The sequence below is a fragment of the Trypanosoma cruzi genome, genomic scaffold (assembly GCF_000209065.1).
Source record: "Trypanosoma cruzi strain CL Brener 1047053517169 genomic scaffold, whole genome shotgun sequence".
Lineage (NCBI taxonomy): Eukaryota > Euglenozoa > Kinetoplastea > Trypanosomatida > Trypanosomatidae > Trypanosoma > Trypanosoma cruzi.
Window position 1 is genome coordinate 112171 of NW_001849441.1, and position 21311 is coordinate 133481.

The 21311-nt window shown below is 52.4% G+C and overlaps 10 protein-coding genes and 1 pseudogene across 10 annotated transcripts, besides 27 other annotated features; all 11 read left to right on the top strand.

The window, feature by feature from the left end:
- On the top strand, positions 1-748 carry Tc00.1047053509205.10 (hypothetical protein, conserved; the record flags this gene model as incomplete). The annotated part of the gene is made up of 1 exon (XM_805205.1): positions 1-748. A coding segment is annotated over one exon (748 nt), but the record flags the coding sequence as incomplete, so codon positions are not given.
- Positions 1-6588: a sequence feature (heterozygous, Esmeraldo-like haplotype).
- Positions 98-133: a microsatellite.
- Positions 843-863: a sequence feature (AT_rich).
- Positions 1076-1102: a microsatellite.
- On the top strand, positions 1568-2809 carry Tc00.1047053509205.20 (hypothetical protein, conserved; the record flags this gene model as incomplete). The annotated part of the gene is made up of 1 exon (XM_805206.1): positions 1568-2809. The coding sequence occupies one exon, from the start codon at positions 1568-1570 to the stop codon at positions 2807-2809; it is 1242 nt and encodes a 413-aa protein (XP_810299.1).
- Positions 3321-3347: a microsatellite.
- On the top strand, positions 3460-4683 carry Tc00.1047053509205.30 (eukaryotic translation initiation factor, putative; the record flags this gene model as incomplete). The annotated part of the gene is made up of 1 exon (XM_805207.1): positions 3460-4683. One exon carries the CDS (start codon positions 3460-3462, stop codon positions 4681-4683), a length of 1224 nt encoding a protein of 407 aa, XP_810300.1.
- Positions 5044-5066: a sequence feature (AT_rich).
- Positions 5067-5121: a sequence feature (A-rich).
- Tc00.1047053509205.40 (hypothetical protein, conserved) lies at positions 5502-6797 on the top strand (the record flags this gene model as incomplete). Its single annotated transcript, XM_805208.1, has 1 exon — positions 5502-6797. The coding sequence occupies one exon, from the start codon at positions 5502-5504 to the stop codon at positions 6795-6797; it is 1296 nt and encodes a 431-aa protein (XP_810301.1).
- Positions 6589-6632: a sequence feature (areas merged during assembly that could not be assigned to a particular haplotype. This can correspond to areas where the two haplotypes were merged or to regions with more than two copies in the genome that were merged during assembly.).
- Positions 6633-7262: a sequence feature (heterozygous, non-Esmeraldo-like haplotype).
- Positions 6884-6948: a microsatellite.
- Positions 7009-7031: a microsatellite.
- Positions 7208-7243: a sequence feature (A-rich).
- Positions 7263-7447: a sequence feature (areas merged during assembly that could not be assigned to a particular haplotype. This can correspond to areas where the two haplotypes were merged or to regions with more than two copies in the genome that were merged during assembly.).
- On the top strand, positions 7394-9043 carry Tc00.1047053509205.50 (hypothetical protein, conserved; the record flags this gene model as incomplete). Its single annotated transcript, XM_805209.1, has 1 exon — positions 7394-9043. One exon carries the CDS (start codon positions 7394-7396, stop codon positions 9041-9043), a length of 1650 nt encoding a protein of 549 aa, XP_810302.1.
- Positions 7448-13336: a sequence feature (heterozygous, Esmeraldo-like haplotype).
- Positions 9215-9235: a microsatellite.
- Positions 9328-9362: a microsatellite.
- On the top strand, positions 9408-10160 carry Tc00.1047053509205.60 (hypothetical protein, conserved; the record flags this gene model as incomplete). Its single annotated transcript, XM_805210.1, has 1 exon — positions 9408-10160. The coding sequence occupies one exon, from the start codon at positions 9408-9410 to the stop codon at positions 10158-10160; it is 753 nt and encodes a 250-aa protein (XP_810303.1).
- Positions 10145-10189: a sequence feature (A-rich).
- On the top strand, positions 10682-11407 carry Tc00.1047053509205.70 (hypothetical protein, conserved; the record flags this gene model as incomplete). Its single annotated transcript, XM_805211.1, has 1 exon — positions 10682-11407. One exon carries the CDS (start codon positions 10682-10684, stop codon positions 11405-11407), a length of 726 nt encoding a protein of 241 aa, XP_810304.1.
- Positions 11672-11743: a sequence feature (T-rich).
- Positions 11982-12031: a sequence feature (AT_rich).
- Positions 12054-12075: a sequence feature (AT_rich).
- Positions 12145-12187: a microsatellite.
- Positions 12387-12410: a sequence feature (AT_rich).
- Positions 12836-12886: a sequence feature (CT-rich).
- On the top strand, positions 12979-14694 carry Tc00.1047053509205.90 (annotated as a pseudogene).
- Positions 13337-17337: a sequence feature (areas not merged during assembly with more than two copies in the genome that could not be assigned to a particular haplotype).
- Positions 15582-16029: a mobile genetic element.
- Positions 16270-17973, top strand: Tc00.1047053509205.100 (surface protease GP63, putative; the record flags this gene model as incomplete). The annotated part of the gene is made up of 1 exon (XM_805212.1): positions 16270-17973. The coding sequence occupies one exon, from the start codon at positions 16270-16272 to the stop codon at positions 17971-17973; it is 1704 nt and encodes a 567-aa protein (XP_810305.1).
- Positions 17338-21311: a sequence feature (heterozygous, Esmeraldo-like haplotype).
- Positions 18132-18986, top strand: Tc00.1047053509205.110 (elongation factor G2-like protein, putative; the record flags this gene model as incomplete). Its single annotated transcript, XM_805213.1, has 1 exon — positions 18132-18986. One exon carries the CDS (start codon positions 18132-18134, stop codon positions 18984-18986), a length of 855 nt encoding a protein of 284 aa, XP_810306.1.
- Positions 19090-19124: a microsatellite.
- On the top strand, positions 19375-21306 carry Tc00.1047053509205.120 (hypothetical protein, conserved; the record flags this gene model as incomplete). Its single annotated transcript, XM_805214.1, has 1 exon — positions 19375-21306. The coding sequence occupies one exon, from the start codon at positions 19375-19377 to the stop codon at positions 21304-21306; it is 1932 nt and encodes a 643-aa protein (XP_810307.1).

Below are 21311 nucleotides of genomic sequence, written 5' to 3' on the forward strand. Positions count from 1 at the left end.
AGGCAAGGCCCTGCCGAGGCGACATGTCAACAACATTATCCCCACGCGGGAGCTCTTTGTGAGGGATCCAGTTCCGTGTGAGGCGAGTGAGGCATCCGACGATAATGATGGGGATGATGATGATGATGACGATTCAGAAAAGACGGCAGGTTTTAAGGAGGCGGTGGTAGAACTTGTGAATCAAGCACTGAGGAATCCCTCCCACATTGAACATTGCGTATTTCAAATGAGGAACACCCGTCTTTCATTCGAGCGCAAAAATAGTGATCTCTGCTTCATTGTAACGGAGCGTCTTCTAACACATGTATTAGAGAAACATGGCCCCAGCCACGACCCGCGCCCCGTGATTGAGGCGGTGAATGGTCTTTTTGGGCAGTGGTGCCATCCCTTCTATCTGGAGATGGTGACGGGGCACGACGAGATGCAGGCGATAATGGAGGCCACCTGCATTGCCGTTGGTGATAGAAACTGCCTGCTGCACCTGCGCGGCCCGCAGCTGTTGGAGTGCCTATATAACGGCTGCGACGAGGAGCTGTACGACGAACGTGGGTATTGCATCGTCAGCGGCGAATCCCTCGTGGAATTCGGGGCACGAGTGCGCCGGTTGGCGCGGGAGCGTGAGATGTACGCCGATGACAATGAGGGGGATACACGGAAGGAGGGCATGTTGCGCGTGGCGGTCAGTTGTTTGGGTTTTATTGATGGCGTGCGTGCCTTTCTTGAGGAGGAGGAGGATTTGCAGGAATGAGAGGAACGTTTGAGCAGCCCCACCGTGTAGCAGCGCAGCGAGAACACACACACACGCAAGTGGGAAACCGAACCGGAAAGGGGGCCACAGGAACATATTTATATTTATATATTTTGGATGAACGCCAAAGAAGGGGTGACGAGCGTCCGGAGGGAGTTCGCCACACGCCTTCAACACGCATGAATGAGAGGGGTGGGGGTGGGGGTGAAGGAGATGCAGTTGTATGACGATATAAGAGCGAGATATGAATAGAGAAAGTGTGAGAGAGGAAGGAAGGGAGGGGTAAATTATTTCTCATGAGCGGGAAGTTGCCGAAGTGACAAAGGCAAAAAAAAAAAAAAAAGAAAAATAAAAGGAAGGATTTGTGAAGCAACGGGATAAAACAGCGAGAGGGAGACACAAACAAATTGTGTGGTGGAATATATATATATATATGCACACATTTTATATAAATGGTGAGATGGCGAAAAGCGAAGAGTTTATATGGATGGAAAATAAAAAGAAGGAAGCAAACAAACAAACAAACATCAGGTGCCTCTCCTCTCAGCGCCTTTTTTCATGTGATAAACACATCTAGTGTGCTCCTGAGCAGCACAGGCATAGTGTATATATATATGTACATTACCAACGACTTTATTTGCTGTTTTTTTTTTTTTTTTTTGGTGAGGTGTTGGTAGTTGAGGGAGGCGTGTGTGGCGTTTACGGCTGCGTGCGTGCTTCTGTCACTCCCCTCTTTTTAGTTTTATTTTTCTCCATTGGCTGATATATATATATATTTCTTTGCGGCGCCGTCAGTAACGGAGGAGGAGGAGCGAAGACATGGACTTTGATTTGTCAACGTCGTCAGTGACGGAGGCACTGGGCGATCTTCAGATGAAACTGCAGTCGGTGCAGGAGGACGCCGAGTTGTACTCCAATTTAGAGAAAAAGGCCCGCAGCAGTTTCGAGCGACACCGCGCGGAGCTCACGCTTCTTCTGCAGAAGGAACGGGCCATCCATGCCGCCGCGGAAGACCGACTTCGCGACGAACTGCAGCGTCTGTTGATGGAGAACGAAAGGGCCAAGGAAGAAGTGACGTCGATGCGGCTGCAGCGAGAGAAGCAGTGCCGCAATGAGATGCAGGCACGGCAGCATAAACGGGAGGGGCGAGAGAAGGCACTGCAGTGCGAGCTCTTGGAGCTGCAGGAACAGGTAAAAGCCACACGCACCGAGGTCGGCCTCGCGCAAGAAGAGAAGACTTGGCATGAAATGCAGCTACGCGAGGTGTTGGGAAGACAGCGGGGCCTCAACGATGAATTGCAGCGGCTGCGGCAGGATGTGGAGGAGCAGCACACACGTGAATCGGCTGAGGCTCAACGACAGGATCGATGCAGTCGGCGGCAGGGTGTCTATTGCGGGCTGGAGAAGGTGTTTCTCCCATCCGGACCGCCCGATCGGTGCCACACCACTTCGCCTTCCTCGCACCACATCGCGGCCATTGTGTCGACGGTGGAGCGGCAGAATTACTACAAGCCACGGCTTTACTATCGACGCTGTGGCATCACTTCACCAATGGATAGACGACTAGAGAATTCGCCACGTTACGGCATTAGTCCACTCGGTGAGACAAAACCGATGCCTCTTTTGGGAAAATGCGAACCGTCAGGTTCTTTTTTGGGGAAGGAGACAGCGGTGGCATCAGCTTCATCATCACCACTGCGGCATGTGGTAGATAGTAGTGCAAAAACGAGGACACCGAGTCGTGCGGTGACGAAAAGTGGACGCCATCTTGAGGCGGTATGTCGTTCCTTGCTGCGCGAGATTCTTTCGTTGCGCAGGGAGTATCAGGACTGCAGTGTGGCACTTAATGACCCCGTAGTGGACTCGGTGGAGGTGAGTCGACGCATGCGCAGCATTATGAATGAATTGGACCGCAAGGTACATCAGCTTCGCAGTTTGCGGCAGCAGCAGGCAAAGGTAGAGGACAAACTGAGGTTACATGACATGATGATGGAGATTGCGGCTGAGAACAACTACTGTGAGAACATATACAGCGACCTACTCGAGCTCATTCGTTCCTAAATGGCGAAGGGAAGGTTAGAAGATACATGCACACATAGATTCATACACCTACCTACGCAGGACGCAGTATCCATACAGGTACATGCAGACTCCAGGGTTAATTGGCGTTTTTTTTTCTTGTTGTTGCCATTATCTGTACGCTTGTATTTTTATTTTTTGTGGTTTTTTACTGTGTTGACTGGTTGTTGGTGTTTGTAGAGGCGTTGTTTCTTTTTTTTTTTGATTTTCTCTTTTATTTAAATCTACTTCTTTATTGTTCCCTGGAGGCTTTGCCGGCTGTAGCAACAGAGGAGGGAATCATTTACCTCCACGCTCTGCAGTGACTGTAACACGACGCCCACGAGAGTTGATGGTTGGGGGAGGGAGTTGTCAGGAGTTGTGTCCACGCACACCCTTTCATTCTTTTTTTTTTGTTTTTTTCTGTTTGTGTCTGTTTGTGTGCATTGCGGGTGTGTTTGAAGTATCTTCGACCCCCCCACACCTTTTACGACGCGCAGCGCATTTTGATATCTTTTTTTTTTTTTTTTTTCTTCTCTTTCCCTCTTTGTGCATGCCGATGTGTAACTGCATGCGTGTACGTGTGTATGGGCAGTTCTTTTTTGTTTTTTTGTAGGAATTAAGTCTGTTTGAGAGCGAGAGAAGGAAAGAAAATGACGGAGATGTTGCGGTGTCTGCTGCCGCACCTTGACAAGCACCTGGCGCTTGGCCTGCTGTACTTCTACGACGAACAGGGGCTTGACGTGGCGGATGCCCTCCGCGCTGTTCAGGCGACCACGGCGCTCACAGCGGAGGGTGAGGTGTCGGTGGAGCAGGAGCGAAAAATTAAGGAGACTGCCCAGCGCGCCCGACCGGCTCTCGATGAGTTCTTTGAGAAGAGCGAGACGGAGAACAGCACATATCAGTTCAAACTAACCGGAAGTGAGATTGATGCGCTGCGTAGCAACCGCGAGCTCTCCCGCGACGTGCTGGAGGCCAAAGGCATCACATCCAACGTCATGAAAGCCGTGATGGAGTTAGCTTATTTATACTACGACGCCGCCCGTTATACCGATGCCTCAGAACTGCTCTCGCTGTGTCAGTGCGTTGTGGGCTATGAAATTGATCAGAGGACACTTCTGTGGGGGAAGTTGGTCAGCGACATGTGCACATGCAATTGGCCTTCCGCCATTGCGGCGGCGGAGAAGATACGCCGGCAACAAAATGCGGATGTCTTTGAGGAGGACATATTTCGTGTTGCTAACACAACGACCACACGGGAACGGGCGTGGCTGTTGCACTGGGTGCTGTTCCCCTTTTTCAAGGGCGGCAATCAGTACTCCACGCACCTGCTGAACTTTGTCTTTGACATTAAGACAAACTTTGTCTACCAGAGCGTTGTGGAGACGGTGTGCCCGCACTATTTGCGTTACATCTGCGCTGCTGCCATACTTAACAAACAGCGTCGATCTGCCCTGCGAAGCGCTGCGGCGATGGTATTAAATGTTTACGAGTACTCTGACCCCATCACGCAGCTCGTAAATGCGATTGTTAACCGGCAATCCTTTGAAGATGCCCTTGCGCTGCTACCCGAGGTTAAATCGACAGCGCTTGGCGACTACTTCCTCATCTTGCACGCGAATGAGATTTTGGAGAACGCGAGGCGGCTTATCTTTGCCCGCTACATGATGACTCACGGCGTCGTGTCCATTCCGTACGTGGCGGAAAAGCTAGGCACGCGAACCGCGGACGCAGAGGTGTGGCTCGCCAACCTTATCAGCGAGACGAAGCAGCGCGCAAAGATAGATTCCGTCTCGGAGCAGATGATTGTGGGCTCACAGGCCCGCTCCGTGCATCAGACGGTGCTGGACAAGCTGGAGGTAGTGGACCGGCGCTAGGGGCGGCAGCGGCGGGCTGAGGCGAAGACCAAAGAAGAGAAGAGGGAATGATCGAATGGCTGCAGGATGACGGGGAGGGAGGGAAAAAAAGAAAAAAAACAACGAGCCGAAACACGAGAGGATAAAAGGGAAGAAAACATCAAAGGCAACCGAAACGGCGCAGTGAATCAGCAAGATGAGGGGGGGGAAGGGGTGCCAGTTTGTGTGTGTGGAGGGGCGGCGGTATCGTGACATCAGTGAAGGTACGCCACTTCTTTTTTGTTTTTGTTTTTGCTTGCTGCCCTCCCCTCTTCACTTCATCCTACTCCCCTCCACGGTCTAATGGGAGGAGGGGAATTATCCCTTCTCTCTCTCTCTCTCTTTTTTTTTTTTTTTTAATTTTTAACAACAAACGAAAGGCAGAAAAACAAAACAAAAAACAGAACAAAAAGAAAAACACGCAGGTATGAAATGAAGACTCAACTAATGATACGAACAAACGAACTTTTTTTTTTTTTTTTGGCACTACATGCCGTTTCTCTGTTTTTTTACTTTTCTCCCTTCACTGGGGAGGAGGCTGCCGTCTGTTATGCATCCTGCCTGGCGATTGTTCTGTTTGCCACATCCGTTTTTTCTTTCTCTTTTTATTTTTATTTTAAATGTTTTGTCTTGTGTGTGTGTGCTGCCTTCGCTTCTTTTGGTGACGGGCTGAATTGTGTTGGGGGTGAGGCCGGCGGAGGGACAGGAAGTTTTCCCACCAAAGAAAACGGGTCAACGTGGAGGACACATTGCAGCGGAGTTTGTTTGGGGTGGCGGCGGTGAGAAGAGGAGAGAGGGGGATGCCAAAGTGCAGGGCGCCAAGGCGGCCATCGGCGGCGGGTGAGCGACGCACCGCTGGACATCTTTCAGCGCAAGAGAGATGGCTGCAGTCGTTCAACCCATACTGTCAACCGCTGTTGCTGCGACGGAAGACATCATCATTTTTGTCGTCTGCCGCGGTACCCGGAAGGCGTGCTCGTTCCGCAGCATCGCCCCGCCACAAGGCAGTGGAGGTCCGACCAGAGGTGGGGCTCCCCGTGACGAACGGTGATGCGCTTTTCCAGCTCACGCAGGAGGAGTGGAGTATATGCAACCTGATGGTCACTGTGCTCGAGCACAAATCCACGGAGGAAGCTCAACGCATTATTTCCGAGGTGGCCCAACTGGCGCTGAGCCGCCGTCTGCTAGCCCGATACAGTGGCGTGTACGCCGATGGCCATGTCAATGGCGAGAAAGACACTCGAGGAGACGAGGAAGAAGACGGGCGAGCTCAACTGATTCGTCATCTACAGGAACATCAGCGACGCGAGGCGGAGAGACGAAGGCAGTTGTGTGATTCCAACCGCCAGAGTCAACAGGGGGATATACGAGCACGTTGCAGGAAACTTTTTAACCGCGGTGGTGTAAATGGCGACGGTAGAGCTTTGACGGCGGCGAAGAAGAGATGTTTGCCACGCAGGTGTAAGTCATCTGCCGACGGAAATACGATGCAGCAACAGGGTGGACATGTCAATGTGGAGGAAATGGTGATGACAAAGACAACGGTTCCTGTTCCGAGCGTGCCATTGAATGTTCCACGGCGGGCAAAGGCATCCAAGGGCGTACTCTCCTTTGATGAATGCTGTGCAGACCGGTACGGTGGTGGTGCGTATTCAAATGACAGTATGGCATCCGTCTTGCCTCTTCGCTGCGCTGCAATGAGCCCAATTGATGACTCCGTTCGGCGGTCAAATTCATTTCCCTCGGCAGGTGTTAAGTACGATGATCATGATGCCATTAAGGGCATTTTTTCACATGATGATAGCAATGAAATTCATACCAATGGAGCGCCTTCGGCGTTCATCTCCACCATGCGTCCTGCAACGACCAGCGAGACGTTCAATGATTTGTCATCCCTCTCAGGGTCCGCATTGACGCCGTCACACTTGTTGGATGGGCACAACGGCGCTGGACTTCCACCGTTGAAGCCGACTGCCCCTAATGCTGGATCGAAGACATCGGCACAACTGAGGGCAAAAGTGACTTCCTCTTCCGTGTCTTCTTCTTTGATTTCTCCCTCCTCTAGCAGTCTCATCAGTGACGTGAAGCACGAGTGAGAGATGGGACTGCAATAAGCGTGCGGGCAAAATAAAAGGGACAAGGAGAAGTGGTGGCGGAATGGGCGGATTCCCCGTGACGTCGCCACAAACGCACACACACACACACACACACACACACACACACACACACACACACACACACACACACGGCACGGATGCAAAAAGGGTCAAATCCCTCGGAAGGAAAGAAGTGAGAACACAACTGACCATATATATATATATATATATATAAGAACAGCCCCAGCAAACAAATGTGTGTGCGTGTGTGGGAGAAGGTAGAAAACTGCTGTGACTGACAACGTGGTGGGTCTTCTTTTTTTTTTTTTTCTTTTTTCTATTGGCTTCTAAGGGGTTACACGCACACGTCGTACGTAAGTGGGGTATTGGCGTGCGGCAGAGGGACGGACAAATAAAAAAAAAAAAAACGGAAAAAAAGAAAGAAAGGGATTGCAAAGGAAACCTTTTTTTTTTTCTTTCTTTCATTTGTACAACCACACACGCGAACACAAAACAAAGCGGAGGCGCCGACGTGACACGGGGGAAATTAAAGTCAGAGAGAGAGTGGGAAAATAACTACACGGAAGCGAAAATAAATGTCGAAACGTGGCCGTGAGGAGGACGAGGCGGTTGAGGTGTACGCGGCGTTACTGCGGCAGAGCGGCTCACGTGCTGTGGAGAGGATCCGACAGCGGCGGAGCGGTGTTCTCCCCATTGACGCACTTGTCATACGGTACGCAATGTGGTACCTCGACACACGGGCTTTTCCCCCGTTTAGTTACGTCACTCAGGCGCAGCGTGTGATTTCGGAGGCCATTGAACGTGTGTCACAACCACAGCACTACGCGTTTGTGCCACTGCCGGCTCTTGTGGAGTCTCTCGTGACGGAGAACACGGCGGATGTAATGCAGCAGACCATCGCCCACATTGAGGAGTTTATTGACGCTCGGGATGCATTGGGCCGGTGGATCGATGAAAACACCGGTGGCGTTGCCGACTACAATGAAAACGAGGAAGAAGAGGATGTGGACACTGCGGTGGAGTTGGCTGCCACTCTCTGGAGAAGTACACTTTTTTGGGTTGCTGTCCTTGAGTACATTGAGGCCCTCTCACTTAGTAGCGCTAAAGTCAACGCCTTTGCGCTGCGCCCAAAGTACGAGCATGCACTTATGGAGCTTCTGAACTCCATTGCCGCTCCACGGGTTGTGGGATATTGGCGGCCGACCGAGTGTACAGCCACGATGCCCAGCGCGACGGGTACCGATGGCGGCGCCCCGGGTGCCTCCGCCGACGTTTGGCCGAAGGGCGAGCCGATAAAAAGGGAGGTGGCGGAAGAAGGCACCACTGCTGCTTCTGGACCGGACAATCTGCAGGATTCTGAACCTGCGCGTGCATTTTTGGTGAGCAAGCTGTTAGCCGATTTAACGGCACTGATCAACATTCCCAGCGATAGTCCTGCTGCTGCCGGTATCAATACAACATTCTACACCATGGTTCACGCTCGGTTGAACGTCTTGGCGGCGTGCGATCGCTTGGATCGATTTAGTACGTCCGCTGCGGTGAAACCGCCACCGCTAACACCCTCGCTGCAGGCACTGCAGGCACAACGTGACGCCAGCACGCAGGCACGCCTGCATCGGGAGGCGGAACGCATGAACCGCGGGGACATTGGCGTCCCGCTGGATTTTGTACCAAAAGACGCATACTTTCGGGCTGCTTTGGAGAAGAATAATGAATTCTTGGGCGAGGATGAAGAGATTTTCAAGGACGAGATTATGGATTATTACAAACACCACCCACAATCGGCTGCAAAGAGTCGAAATAATGTCGCATTCATAGAAAAGGATAAAAAGGCAGAGGAGCCCATGACTCTTGTGAAACCGCACCGGTTCTGTAAAGTGAAGACGGGTTACACATGGACCCAGTACAACCGCACGCACTACGATGCACGTACAAATCCTCCACCGAGAAGTGTACTTTGGTATGAGTTTACCCTCTTTTATCCTGCGCTTGCCAACACGAAGCGTGACATGAGCCGCATTTACCGTATTGAGAATACATTGAAAGGGCCAAACGATGATTACTGCATATTAGTCTTTTCCGTGGGTCCACCGTATGCGGACGTTGCGTATCAGATTGTGCGGAAGCAGTGGGATCCACGGCCTGGTGGTGTCAGGGCGAGTTTTGATGACACAGGCACATACAGATTGTTTTTCCGCTTTACGAACAGCAATTACCGGCGTTGATTTTTACCGCCACACCGAATACCCTTTTTCAAAAAGCGGAGAATGGAAATGGAATGACCGCATACTTTTTCCCCGCCACATTGAAGGTGTGGGGAGAGAAGGAGAAAACTGAAAACATCAGAGAGGGAGGAAAGGGGTCTGCTTGCAAATGACGACGTATAGAAAACTCTCATTATTATTATTATTATTATTTTGTATGTGTGTGTGGAGGGTCATTTGTCTTCGTCTCTTTATTATTTTTACTTTTTTTCTCTGACGGTGAGTGTGGCTGCATTTCCCTCTTGTACATACATATATATATATATATATATATATATATGGTAGTAGCAGGAACCGATCCGACCTGTCTGTGGAGGGAAACGAAATGACTATTTTGCATAACCCCGGTCTTCCGCGCGTCCTCAACCGCATCACCCCGCAACGTCTTGAGTTGACGCTTATGCTCATTAAAGAGCGGAAGAAGAAGCTGCGATACCTTGGCAGTTACCTCCAGCACTACAATGATCGCACTTTTCTGTACAATGCAATGGGAGGGCTGAAGGGGACGAAGTTTATTCTTGAGCGTCATCATCATAGGGCTCAGTTCTGCCACCCCACTCTTCACTCGGAACGCTACGACGTTCGCACCGTCAAATTAAAGGGGTCACAGTTTGACCAATTGGGAAACTTTACACGTAATACATGGGATTGCTCGATTGCCACAACAAATCTTTTCCAGGACGCAACATTCCGTCGTCACCTCACGTCTGTTCACAAGGATGAGGCTATTGCCCTACTGGAAGGTTGGGGGGTAAAGTACGTTCTACTAGATGAAATACGTAAGCCAAGGGTACAGGACAGCATTTACGTGCGACATCATCTATATGCACATAAATTTCCGTATATCCCAGACCCGGTCACCAATGCGTACTACGGTGACGCCGACTGGAAGTGGAAGGGCGATCAGAAAATTGACTACAAAGAACACGGTGCTGAGACGAAGGATGATCGGAATACCTTCCGGAGTTTATGGTCATTTGCTCCTAAAGCAGTTAGTAGCGCATCGGGTGTGGAAACGAAGAGGTTGGCGTCTCCTGAAAGGGCAACAACACCAAAGAATTTAAAGAAGGAGAAATGAAACAAGGAAAAAGAAAAAAAACAAAAAAACCACAAGGGAGTATAGGGCGGCATCGCGATAGAATAAGTATTTATTTTCTAGTGGATTGGGGAACGAAACAAACAAAGGGGGGAGTTTGGGAATCTTGCGGGCTTGTTGGATTATTCATACGACTTGTGTCCGTACTGGCTGCAGTTGGTGGTGAGTGTATAGTGTGTGAGTGATGGGGTCGAGTCTGTATGGAGAGTTTTTTGGCGGCTTTTGATCTTTGGGTTTCTTATGGATGAAAGCAAAACCGTTGCCTCTCTTCCAGTGTCCATTGACCGTTCTATCCTCGCATTTTTTTCCCGTTAACTTGCCAAGCAGAATCTTTCGATAAGGAAACACACACTTCTAAAACATCCACACAACAGCGATAAGAGGCGGGTGATTTTCTCAACTTTTTAATTTAATTCTATTTTTTTCTTAGTATTTACACTGCGACTCCTTCACAGGGCCTGTGCGGCTCTGCGGCGTTTTAGTTTGCCCTGAGTCTCGGCGACATGCGACGTACGAGCGTTTTGCTTGCGGCATCGCCGGGGATTGGAATAGCCCCGGAGACGACACCTGTCAAGTATGTTCCGTCGATGCTTAACATCCAGAACATGTTGTGGTGGAACGGAAAGCGTAGCCAGTACCGCGCGACCTACCGCGAGAAAACGTGGTATGAGGTGAGTCGTGTGGGCGCCCACGTGAAGGGGAGACGTTCCATCATGCGCCAAAAGTACTCGCCGGAGGCATTGCGCATGGCACTTTCCATGGTGCCAGAATGGTTTGAGGTGGCGGATGTGCCACGCCCACCGCAGCGCATTCGTGCGCAGTCTGAGGGTATCGTGGGGCGTTGGTACAGTAACTTCTGGACTTTGCACGCGGTGAAGTATCAGTGTCGTTTGGCCAATGTGGAATGGCCTTTTGGTGAGCGGCAGCGACCGCGAACAAACTATGAAGAGCCTTTTTTCTTTGTTGACTTTGAGGAGAGCAAGGCAGCACGGGACTACCGTAGCCGTTGGATCAATGTAAATCGGAGTTTGGTGGGCATGTCGAAACGCATGAAGGAGGCGGAAGAGGAGACGCGTTACATGCAATTCCGGAAGCAGCAGGACACTTTTTGGTCCAACCGCAAGGTTCTAGTGAACCGTGTGAAGTCGATGTATAATCAAGGGACCATGACATCGACCAAGGAATTGCCTATTAAGACAATCAACATCAAAGCATTCCTAGCAGAGTGAGTGGGATGGGAGACATGGAGAGAAGAGGGTGAGAGAGAGAAAGGAAGGAAATAAGGATGGGAGACACGTGCACAGCGTGAAGTGGAAAGGCATCGTGTTTATTCATTTTTATTTATTGTTACAGGAGTTCGGCAGCGGGCAGTCAACGTAGAATTTCCCTCGATGGTTCAGTGACTCACGCATAAGAATTTTGAAGGGGAATAAATGCGTTGGGGGTACACCGTGATTTGCCACGGGGGTACTGCTGCTTGCTGTTCTCCACCCTTCTTTTTTTTTTTTTTTTCTCCCTCTCTCTCTCTTCTTTCTTTTTACTCGTCTGTATATTTTTTTTTTTTTGCTGGGTGTTGTGTGCGCGTCTGCGCGTGAGACGGTGACACTTAATTGCGTCGATTGTGAATGCGGTGGAGTGATTTTATTGTCAGCACGACAGGAATTCTAACTGGGAGGAGCTCTCTGCCCTCACGACGGGGTAGCTTGGATGCATGAATTGGGGGATTATGATGGGGGAAGGGTGGTGTTGAACGCAGACGGTTGTGTCATTTGCTTTTTTTGCGCTTGTGAAGTTATATCATTGAAATTTATTTATAGTAGAAATCATTATTATTATTACTATTATTTTAAAAAGGGAAATGTATGCACGCATACGTAAAAAAAAAAATAAATATATACTACATGTAATGTGCGCTACTGTTGCCAATTGGATGAATGGTTCTCTCCCACTTTATTTTAATACAAAGACACACACACACACACACACACACACACACACAAATACACACATTTCTGGAATGAACTTGCCGCCGTGTCTTTTAGCAATAAAGGGGGAATCCACCTTCTGACTCAAGACAGAGGAAGAAAAGAGAGGGCATGGGCATTTTAGGCAAAAAGGTTTCCACTCGCCTTCTGGGAAGCCGCATCGCGCGATAATCTGTGTCTTTTGCCTAGCTGGATCTTCTGCCGTTTAATTTCTTCCTTGTAGTTATTTATTATTATTTTTTTTTTTGCTTCAGTCAGGGGCATTTTATTTACTTTAGCTACATTGGTGGGATAAAGAGCACGGTGCTATTCACATTGCTGTCTGACACATGGTTCCGCACAGTCATTTTATTTGCTCGTTGGCAACTGTGGGAAAGAAGGTTTCATGTACGTTTTTTGGCTTCATTAACGCCTTTTTGAATTCCTTTTTTTATTCAGAAGATACGTACCTTTGTCCGGGTTTGTGGCCTCTATTTTACCATGGGGGCGACGGTGACACGAATGATCCCCACAACAACCGTACGCACAACGACTAAGATAAAAAAGTGAGGCGTGAACTGGGAGACACTGCAACCACAAAAGTAGTTTTAGCAAACAAAAACCGATAGAGTGCCGTTTGTGTATGCGCTGCGGCAATTTGTGTTGCTGCCCCTCTCTCTCGTGGCTGCAGCGTCCCTTTGCCCCTCTGCTCTTCTCTTCTCCTCCTCCTTCTGCTTCTCCTCCCGCAGACAAGGTCTGTGCTACCACCACCACTACCACTACTAGTACCACTGCTGCTGCCCGCACCTCAGGAACAGACACATTGTCCCCAAGCCATGCGCCAGTCACGCCACACCGCGCTGCTGCTATTGCTTCTGCCGTGGCTCATGATGGTGGTGTGTTGCGCCGGTGTTTGCGTTGGTGTTTGCGTTGCCGCCGATCGTGCAGTGAAGCACCGCTGCGGGTTTGACGCGATGATGAAGAAATACGGCCGGCTGCCGACCGCGGTGGTGCGTGAGGTGCCGCGCCGGGGACAGGGCGCCGTGCAGGCGTACACCGCCGCCAGCGAGGATGGGGACGATGGCTGGGCTCCGATCCGCATCAAGGTGTCCGCGGAGGACATGTACGACCCGTTGAGGCACTGCACTGCGGCGGGGGATCCGCGCATTGACCACGATGGCCGCGCAATAACATGCGAGGAGGACGACGTGTTGACGGAGGAGAGGAGGAGCATTATTTTGAGGCAAATTCTCCCCGCCGCCATTCAACTGCACTCGGAGCGTCTCTCCGTGAGGCCCGTGACGGGTCCCATCGTTATTCCACACACCGATCTGGGTATGTGCGATAACTTCACCATCCCACACAAGCACCGCACGGTGGGTGTGGCTGGCGCCGACATGATTCTCTACGCCAATATTTTTCCGACTTCTGGTCTAACCGCATGGGCGGTTTAGTGCGCTTGGCTGGATGATGGCCGTCCAGTTGTTGCCGCCGTGAACTTTGACCCGAGGCAAATAGCGACGACAAATGTATACGTGCGTGCAGCAGCCCACGAGTTGGGGCATGCTCTTGGGTTCGTACGAGAGCTTTTTTTGATGTTACATATGATTTCCGAGGTCCCGAACGTGCGCGGGATGCCCAAGGTGTCGGTGGTTTCAACGCCGAAGACGAAGGCAATGGCGCGTCAGTACCACAACTGCCCCACGCTTGAGGGCATTGAGCTGGAGGACGAGGGTGGTCCTGAAACCGTACTGTCGCATTGGAGGAAACGCAACATGAGGGACGAGCTGATGAATGGTGATATGGGGGTTGGGCTGTACTCGGCACTGACGCTTGCAGCATTCGAGGACATGGGTTTTTATTTGGCAAACTACAGTGCGGCGGAGATGTTGTGGTGGGGCAACAACTCTGGCTGTGGGCTGCTGGAAAAGAAGTGCTTGACCGACGGCATCACCGAATACCCTCAACTGTTTTGCAACCAGTTTGACGACGATGAAGAGACGTTCTGCACGTACGACCGTCTGTCTCTGGGGTTCTGTATGTTGAAGAGGCACGAGGAAGCCCTGCCACAGGAGTATCAGTACTTTGCTGATCCCCGAGTTGGCGGTGATGGCCTCTACATGAGCAGATGCCCGTATGTCAAGGAGTATTCTAATGGTGGGTGCACCAACGGCGATCCTTCAGTAATGCTTGGCAGTGTCGTTGGCCCGAACTCGCGGTGCGTGAAGGGGCAGGACCTTCAATTCGACGACGAATATATTGGCGATGTGTGTATGGACACTCGATGCGGCGACGGCACAGTGAGCGTGCGGTTCCTTGATGACGATGCGTGGCACGAGTGCCAGGAGGGTGAGACCGTCACGCCGCCATCGGGTCCCTGGCGTGGGAGCATTGTGTGCCCCCAATACGCCGATGTGTGCACCGCCTTCCCGAACATCAGCAGCCACCCAATACCGGTCGTTGATCCGCCTCTAGCGGACGACCCGACATCCGCGGAGGGTGCGGAAGGAGACGAGGGCGAGGTTCCGAGGAAGCGGCCGCGGCGACTCTGATTCCGGGGTTCTGCCGCCAATAAATTTATCGGGCAGCGTGGGTGGTGGGGCGAGCGGCGCGGCGATGGTGGCCGGCGTGCGAAAGTGCTGTGATGCTCACATGGCCCGTCGGCCCCGTACTCGCGGGACGCAGCACAGCAGCAATGATAGCATCGTGCAGTTGTTGCACCACTTCTCTCCTCGCTTCTGAAAAACGGACAATGAGTGTATTTGTTTTTTTGTGCCTGCGACGCGTGGCTTAACGGATATTTGTGAGCTGGAGGATTGAATTTCTGCGCAACCGCGTGGTGGCGGAGTGATCTGGAGGGAGGAGACGAGTCCCAGCATCGCATGCACCCACGTGCGTCTTCTGATGCGGGCAGGCGATGGGAAGTCGCCGTGACCCAATGGGTGCGGGGGTGTCCGTGACTGCTGTGCTGAGGGCGGGGACGAGCGCGCTCGCCGCGTCGCCCCACGCAGGCGGGCCTCTCCTGTGTTTTACTATTATTCATTTTGGCTGCGGGGGAATGGCCGGGCCCTACGAGTGGGCGGCAAAACTCCCCAGCCGTGTCCTCTTTGCTCCGCTTATTGGTGCGGAGGCCCGCCCGACCCGATCCTTCTTGCCCCGCGTGGGAGGCGGGCGAAAGACACACTCGGCACCCCCTTTTCGTCAGTGATGAATGATCGTGGGAGTGGGGAGTCGCGCTGGACTCGCCGTGGGCCACGGAATGCATCCGTCGCGGCCATGGCGACAGCATGACGAGGGTGCGAGGTGCTTGTATTTGTTTTCCTTGTCCTGTGCTGGAGGAAATCAAGTCGCGGACTATTTTTTATACTTTTCTCTCCTGTGCCCGCTCCTCACTCAGTGTGCGTGCCACTGCGTAGATGGGGTGCTGGTGTTTTTCAGTGCCTGTGAGAAGGAATGCTAGCGAGAGGGCTGGCTGCCCAATTTAATATATGTCCTGGTAAAACGTAGAAAATATTTCCGTGTGATCCTTTTCCCATCTTATGGTCCTTTGGAAGGCCCCGATGGAAGGAGTTAAGGAACCGATGACGGCACGACGAACTTTATTTCTATTTTTATTTTTGACATCCACCCTCTTTGATTCCGACCTTGCGGCGGGGTCTTTTGGCTGGAGGGGACAAAAGTCTTCCACTTCGTAGGTAATAAATGTCTCCAACCCGAATACACCGCACCGTGGCACGAGAGTGCCTGTCAGAATACGTAGATGTACTTGGGACAAACATTGAGGATGTGGCGAGGCCGCTGCCTCTCCATGGCCCTCTTCTTTCCCGTCCTATTTTATTTATACGTATCAGTTCAGGATCCGGCCAGCAGCCCAGGCGAACATTATTCCGTGCTTTGGCTTTATTTGGAGGCTCTGTTTATTTTTGTTGTTGTCTGTGTGTGCGCTGCGGTAATTTGTGTTGCTGCCCCTCTCTCTCGTGGCTGCAGCGTCCCTTTGCCCCTCTGCTCTTTTCCTCCTCCTTCTGCTTCTCCTCCCGCAGACAAGGCCTGTGCTACCACCACCACTACCACTACTAGTACCACTGCTGCTGCCCGCACCTCAGGAACAGACACATTGTCCCCAAGCCATGCGCCAGTCACGCCACACCGCGCTGCTGCTATTGCTTCTGCCGTGGCTCATGATGGTGGTGTGTTGCGCCGGTGTTTGCGTTGCCGCCGATCGTGCAGTGAAGCACCGCTGCGGGTTTGACGCGATGATGAAGAAATACGGCCGGCTGCCGACCGCGGTGGTGCGTGAGGTGCCGCGCCGGGGACAGGGCGCCGTGCAGGCGTACACCGCCGCCAGCGAGGATGGGGACGATGGCTGGGCTCCGATCCGCATCAAGGTGTCCGCGGAGGACATGTACGACCCGTTGAGGCACTGCACTGCGGCGGGGGATCCGCGCATTGACCACGTTGGCCGCGCAATAACATGCGAGGCGGACGACGTGTTGACGGAGGAGAGGAGGAGCATTGTTTTGAGGCAAATTCTCCCCGCCGCCATTCAACTGCACTCGGAGCGTCTCTCCGTGAGGCCCGTGACGGGTCCCATCGTTATTCCGCACACCAGCCTGGGTATGTGCGATAACTTCACCATCCCTCGCAGGCACCGCACGGTGGGTGTGGCTGGCGCCGACATGATTCTCTACGCCAATATTTTTCCGACTTCTGGTCTAACCGCATGGGCGGTTCAGTGCGCTTGGCTGGATGATGGCCGTCCAGTTGTTGCCGCCGTGAACTTTGACCCGAGGCAAATAGTGACGACAAATGTATACGTGCGTGCAGCAGCCCACGAGTTGGGGCATGCTCTTGGGTTCGTACGAGAGCTTTTTTTGATGTTACATATGATTTCCGAGGTCCCGAACGTGCGCGGGATGCCCAAGGTGTCGGTGGTTTCAACGCCGAAGACGAAGGCAATGGCGCGTCAGTACCACAACTGCCCCACGCTTGAGGGCATTGAGCTGGAGGACGAGGGTGGTCCTGAAACCGTACTGTCGCATTGGAGGAAACGCAACATGAGGGACGAGCTGATGAATGGTGATATGGGGGTTGGGCTGTACTCGGCACTGACGCTTGCAGCATTCGAGGACATGGGTTTTTATTTGGCAAACTACAGTGCGGCGGAGATGTTGTGGTGGGGCAACAACTCTGGCTGTGGGCTGCTGGAAAAGAAGTGCTTGACCGACGGCATCACCGAATACCCTCAACTGTTTTGCAACCAGTTTTACGACGATCCAAAGTTCTTCTGCACGTACGACCGTCTGTCTCTGGGGTTCTGTATGTTGAAGAGGCACGAGGAAGCCCTGCCACAGGAGTATCAGTACTTTGCTGATCCCCGAGTTGGCGGTGATGGCCTCTACATGAGCAGATGCCCGTATGTCAATAAGTATTCTAATGGTGGGTGCACCAACGGCGATCCTTCAGGAATGCCTGGCAGTATTGTTGGCCCGAACTCGCGGTGCGTGAAGGGGCAGGACCTTCAATTCGACGACGAATACATTGGCGATGTGTGTGTGGACACTCGATGCGGCGACGGCACAGTGAGCGTGCGGTTCCTTGATGACGATGCGTGGCACGAGTGCCAGGAGGGTGAGACCGTCACGCCGCCATCGGGTCCCTGGCGTGGGAGCATTGTGTGCCCCCAATACGCCGATGTGTGCACCACCTTCCCGAACATCAGCGGCCACCCAATACCGGTCGTTGACCCGCCTCTAGCGGACGACCCGACATCCGCGGAGGGTGCGGAAGGAGACGAGGGTGAGGTTCCGAGGAAGCGGCCGCGGCGACTCTGATTCCGGGGTTCTGCCGCCAATAAATTAATCGGGCAGCGTGGGTGGTGGGGCGAGCGGCGCGGCGATGGTGGCCAGCGTGCGGGCCATCGGATTTATTTTTGAAAAACGAGGAAGTCAAAAATCCTATCTTCTGTGTGCATAAGAATGATTTTGGTCGAATGGTCTTGAGTGGCATGGGAGAATTACATCTTGAAATTGTCATGTCCCGCTTGGAGCACGATTATAAACTAAAGTGTCGACTACTACGTGCCATCGTAGAATATCGTGAGGTAGTCCTTGAGACAGTGGAGCTACTGCATGGGATTGGGATGTACAATGAGCTCCCATACGTTGAGTGTTCGCTGCGACTCCAGCCACTACTTGAGGAGGATGGCTTCTGCGATCCAGGTCAATGTTGTTCCTTTGTTATTGACGAGGCGTTGACGGAGAAATATCTTGCTGGAGCCGCTGGTTCCCGTAATGATCGACGTCGCCGCATGGAGGATCACCACCGTAATGTGAAGGAGGAACTACGAATCATCACCGATGTTTTTTCTCGCGCAGTCACCGATTGTTCTCACATGGGTCCCCTTGCCGGTTTGCCTCTCCACGGCGTGCGGGTCGCTTTGCTGGAATTCAAAAAGCTTGGTGGCACGCAGCTGTCGGAGGGCCCTCTACAGCAGGCCGCTCGTTCCCTTGTATTGGAGCTGTTTCGCTCTGTTTCCAAGGCCAATCTTGCCACGATGGAGCCAATGATGGAGGTGGAGGTGCACCTCTCGGAGGCAGCCTACATTGGTGGTGTTGTGAGCTCTCTGAGCGAGCGGAAGGCCATTGCGGTGGACATTCAAGATGATGGGAGGTCGGTGAAAGCAATCGTCCCGATGCGAAACATAGTTCGCTACACAATGGAACTTCGGAAGGCGGTGAAGGGGCATGCCAGTCTGTACGCACGCTTGCACCACTACCGTGTGATTGAAGAAAAGGCTGTCCTCTCGCGAATCATGAAGAATTTGGGCATTTACGAAGGCCATTGATTGGCGGTGAATGCTGGTGTGCAATAAAAGACGACCCTGCCGGTGCGGCGTCAGCAGTGGGAGGAAGCCGAGGCGTCTGCTCCTTCTGGAGGCGTCTTTTTTGCTCTATCTATCTCTCTCTCTCTCTCTCTCTCTCTCCATGCCTGTTTTTTATTTATGGATGTCGTGGGCTGTGGCCTTTCCCTTTTTTTTTTCCTCTCTATTTTGTTGTACTTCATCTGGAGGTGGTGGCGGCAGTTTGTTTCACACATTCACTCACACCCGGAGGCAAAGAGGAAAGCACAAGTTTACATTTGTCTTTCTGAACAGACACAACATTCCATCCGCAGCCGATTCAAAGGGGAAAAGAGGTGTAAAGGCGGGTCGCATTGGGGATCCATCGGCAAGAATGCGGAAGGTTGCTGTCTCCACGCTTCCAAACAAAGTCAAAAACATCGAAAATGTCTTTATTGAACTAAGGGATGCCACGCGACTTTCGTGCCGGCTGTGGCTTCCGGCAGATGATGTGCCCCAACCAGCCATATTGGAGTACATCCCTTATCGCAAGCGCGATGGTACACGTGGTCGTGATGAGCCCATGCACGGCTACTTTGCAGGCCATGGCTACGCGGTCGTTCGTGTGGACATGCGTGGGAGCGGTGAATCGGATGGCTTTATGCATGACGAATACCTGCAACAGGAGCAAGACGATGCTGTGGAGGTGATTGAATGGATCAGCAGGCAGAAATGGTGCAATGGCAATGTTGGCATGATGGGGAAGTCTTGGGGAGGCTTCAATTCTCTTCAAGTTGCGGTGCGTCGTCCACCTGCTTTAAAAGCTATCATCACGGTCGGATTTACCGACAATCGCTTTACGGATGACATTCATTGGCAGGGTGGCTGTCTCCTCAACGACAACTTCTGGTGGGGATCCATTATGTTGGCGTATCAGGCACGTCCAATCGATCCAGAAATTGTTGGTGATCGTTGGAAAGAAATGTGGCTCCAACGCCTGGAGAATATGCCCATCAACATTGCTGACTGGGCTGAGCACCAAAAATACGATGACTACTGGAAGCATGGCTCTGTTTGCGAAAATTACGATTCCATTCAGATACCTGTCATGGCTGTAGATGGCTGGGCGGACGCCTACACGAATGCCGTTTTTAACCTGCTGTCAAACCTGAAGGTTCCCCGGAAGGGATTTGTGGGGCCTTGGGCACACGTTTATCCGCAGGATGGCGTCCCGCAGCCGGCAATGGGGTTTTTACAAGAGGCTGTGAAGTGGTGGGATCATTGGCTAAAAGGTACGGAGAATAACGTGATGGATGGTCCGATGATTCAGGTTTGGATGGAGCATGAAATGAAACCCAGTGTTCATCGCCCCGTTAGCGAAGGCCATTGGGTTGGTGTGGAGGCATGGCCTTCCAAAGATGTTACGGAGGAAACGATGCGACTTGAATGCGGTCGTATCGTAGATGTTGCTCACGCCGTGCGACAGGAGCCTGCCCCTGTTCTTCTCAGAACTCCATTGAATCACGGTCTTCTTGCCGGTGAGTGGATGGGCGCTGGGGTTTCAGGCGAAACTCCCGCGGATCAACGTATGGACGACGGCATGGCGATGGTTTTCGACGCCGCGGAGCTGCAGCACGAGCTGGAGATTTTGGGTCGTCCCGTCTTCGAGGTGGAGTTAACGTGTGACAAGCCAAAGGCGATGCTGTTCGCCCAGCTCAGCGACGTCTCGCCGGATGGCGCAGTGAGTCGCATTTCCTTTGGCGTGAAGAACGTGACACAAGCCGCAGGCGACCAAAGAATTGAATACCTCCAAGAGGGGAAGCGGGTTCGTGTCAGGGTTCTGCTGAACTATTGCGCTCATCGTTTCACGAAAGGCCATCGTATTCGCCTCTCTCTTGCGAACAGCCAATGGCCAATGTTTTGGGTATCGCCTGAGATCAACACCCTGTCGTTGGACCTCAGCACGGCCACGGTGCGGCTACCCACGTACCGCGGGCCGGCCATTGCCGGTCCAAACCCGCAGCCAGAAACAGCCGCTCCCACCCCCCTCACGGTCCTGCGTGCGGGGTTTGTGGATCGGTCCATCACTTACGACATTGTTAAGGATGAGTGGACATGCATCACAGATGGTGTGGGCGGTGTCTTTGGCGAGGGAGTTTACCGCTTCGATGAAATTGGCACAGCCGTGGAGCACAACTTGAGGCGAGAGCTAAGACTCTCCAACAAGGACCCGCTCTCCGCAAGGTACGACATCAAGCAGAAGATGAAGATGGGGCGCCCTGGATGGGAGGCGGATATTGACATTGACACTCGCCCAAACGTGTGACGCGA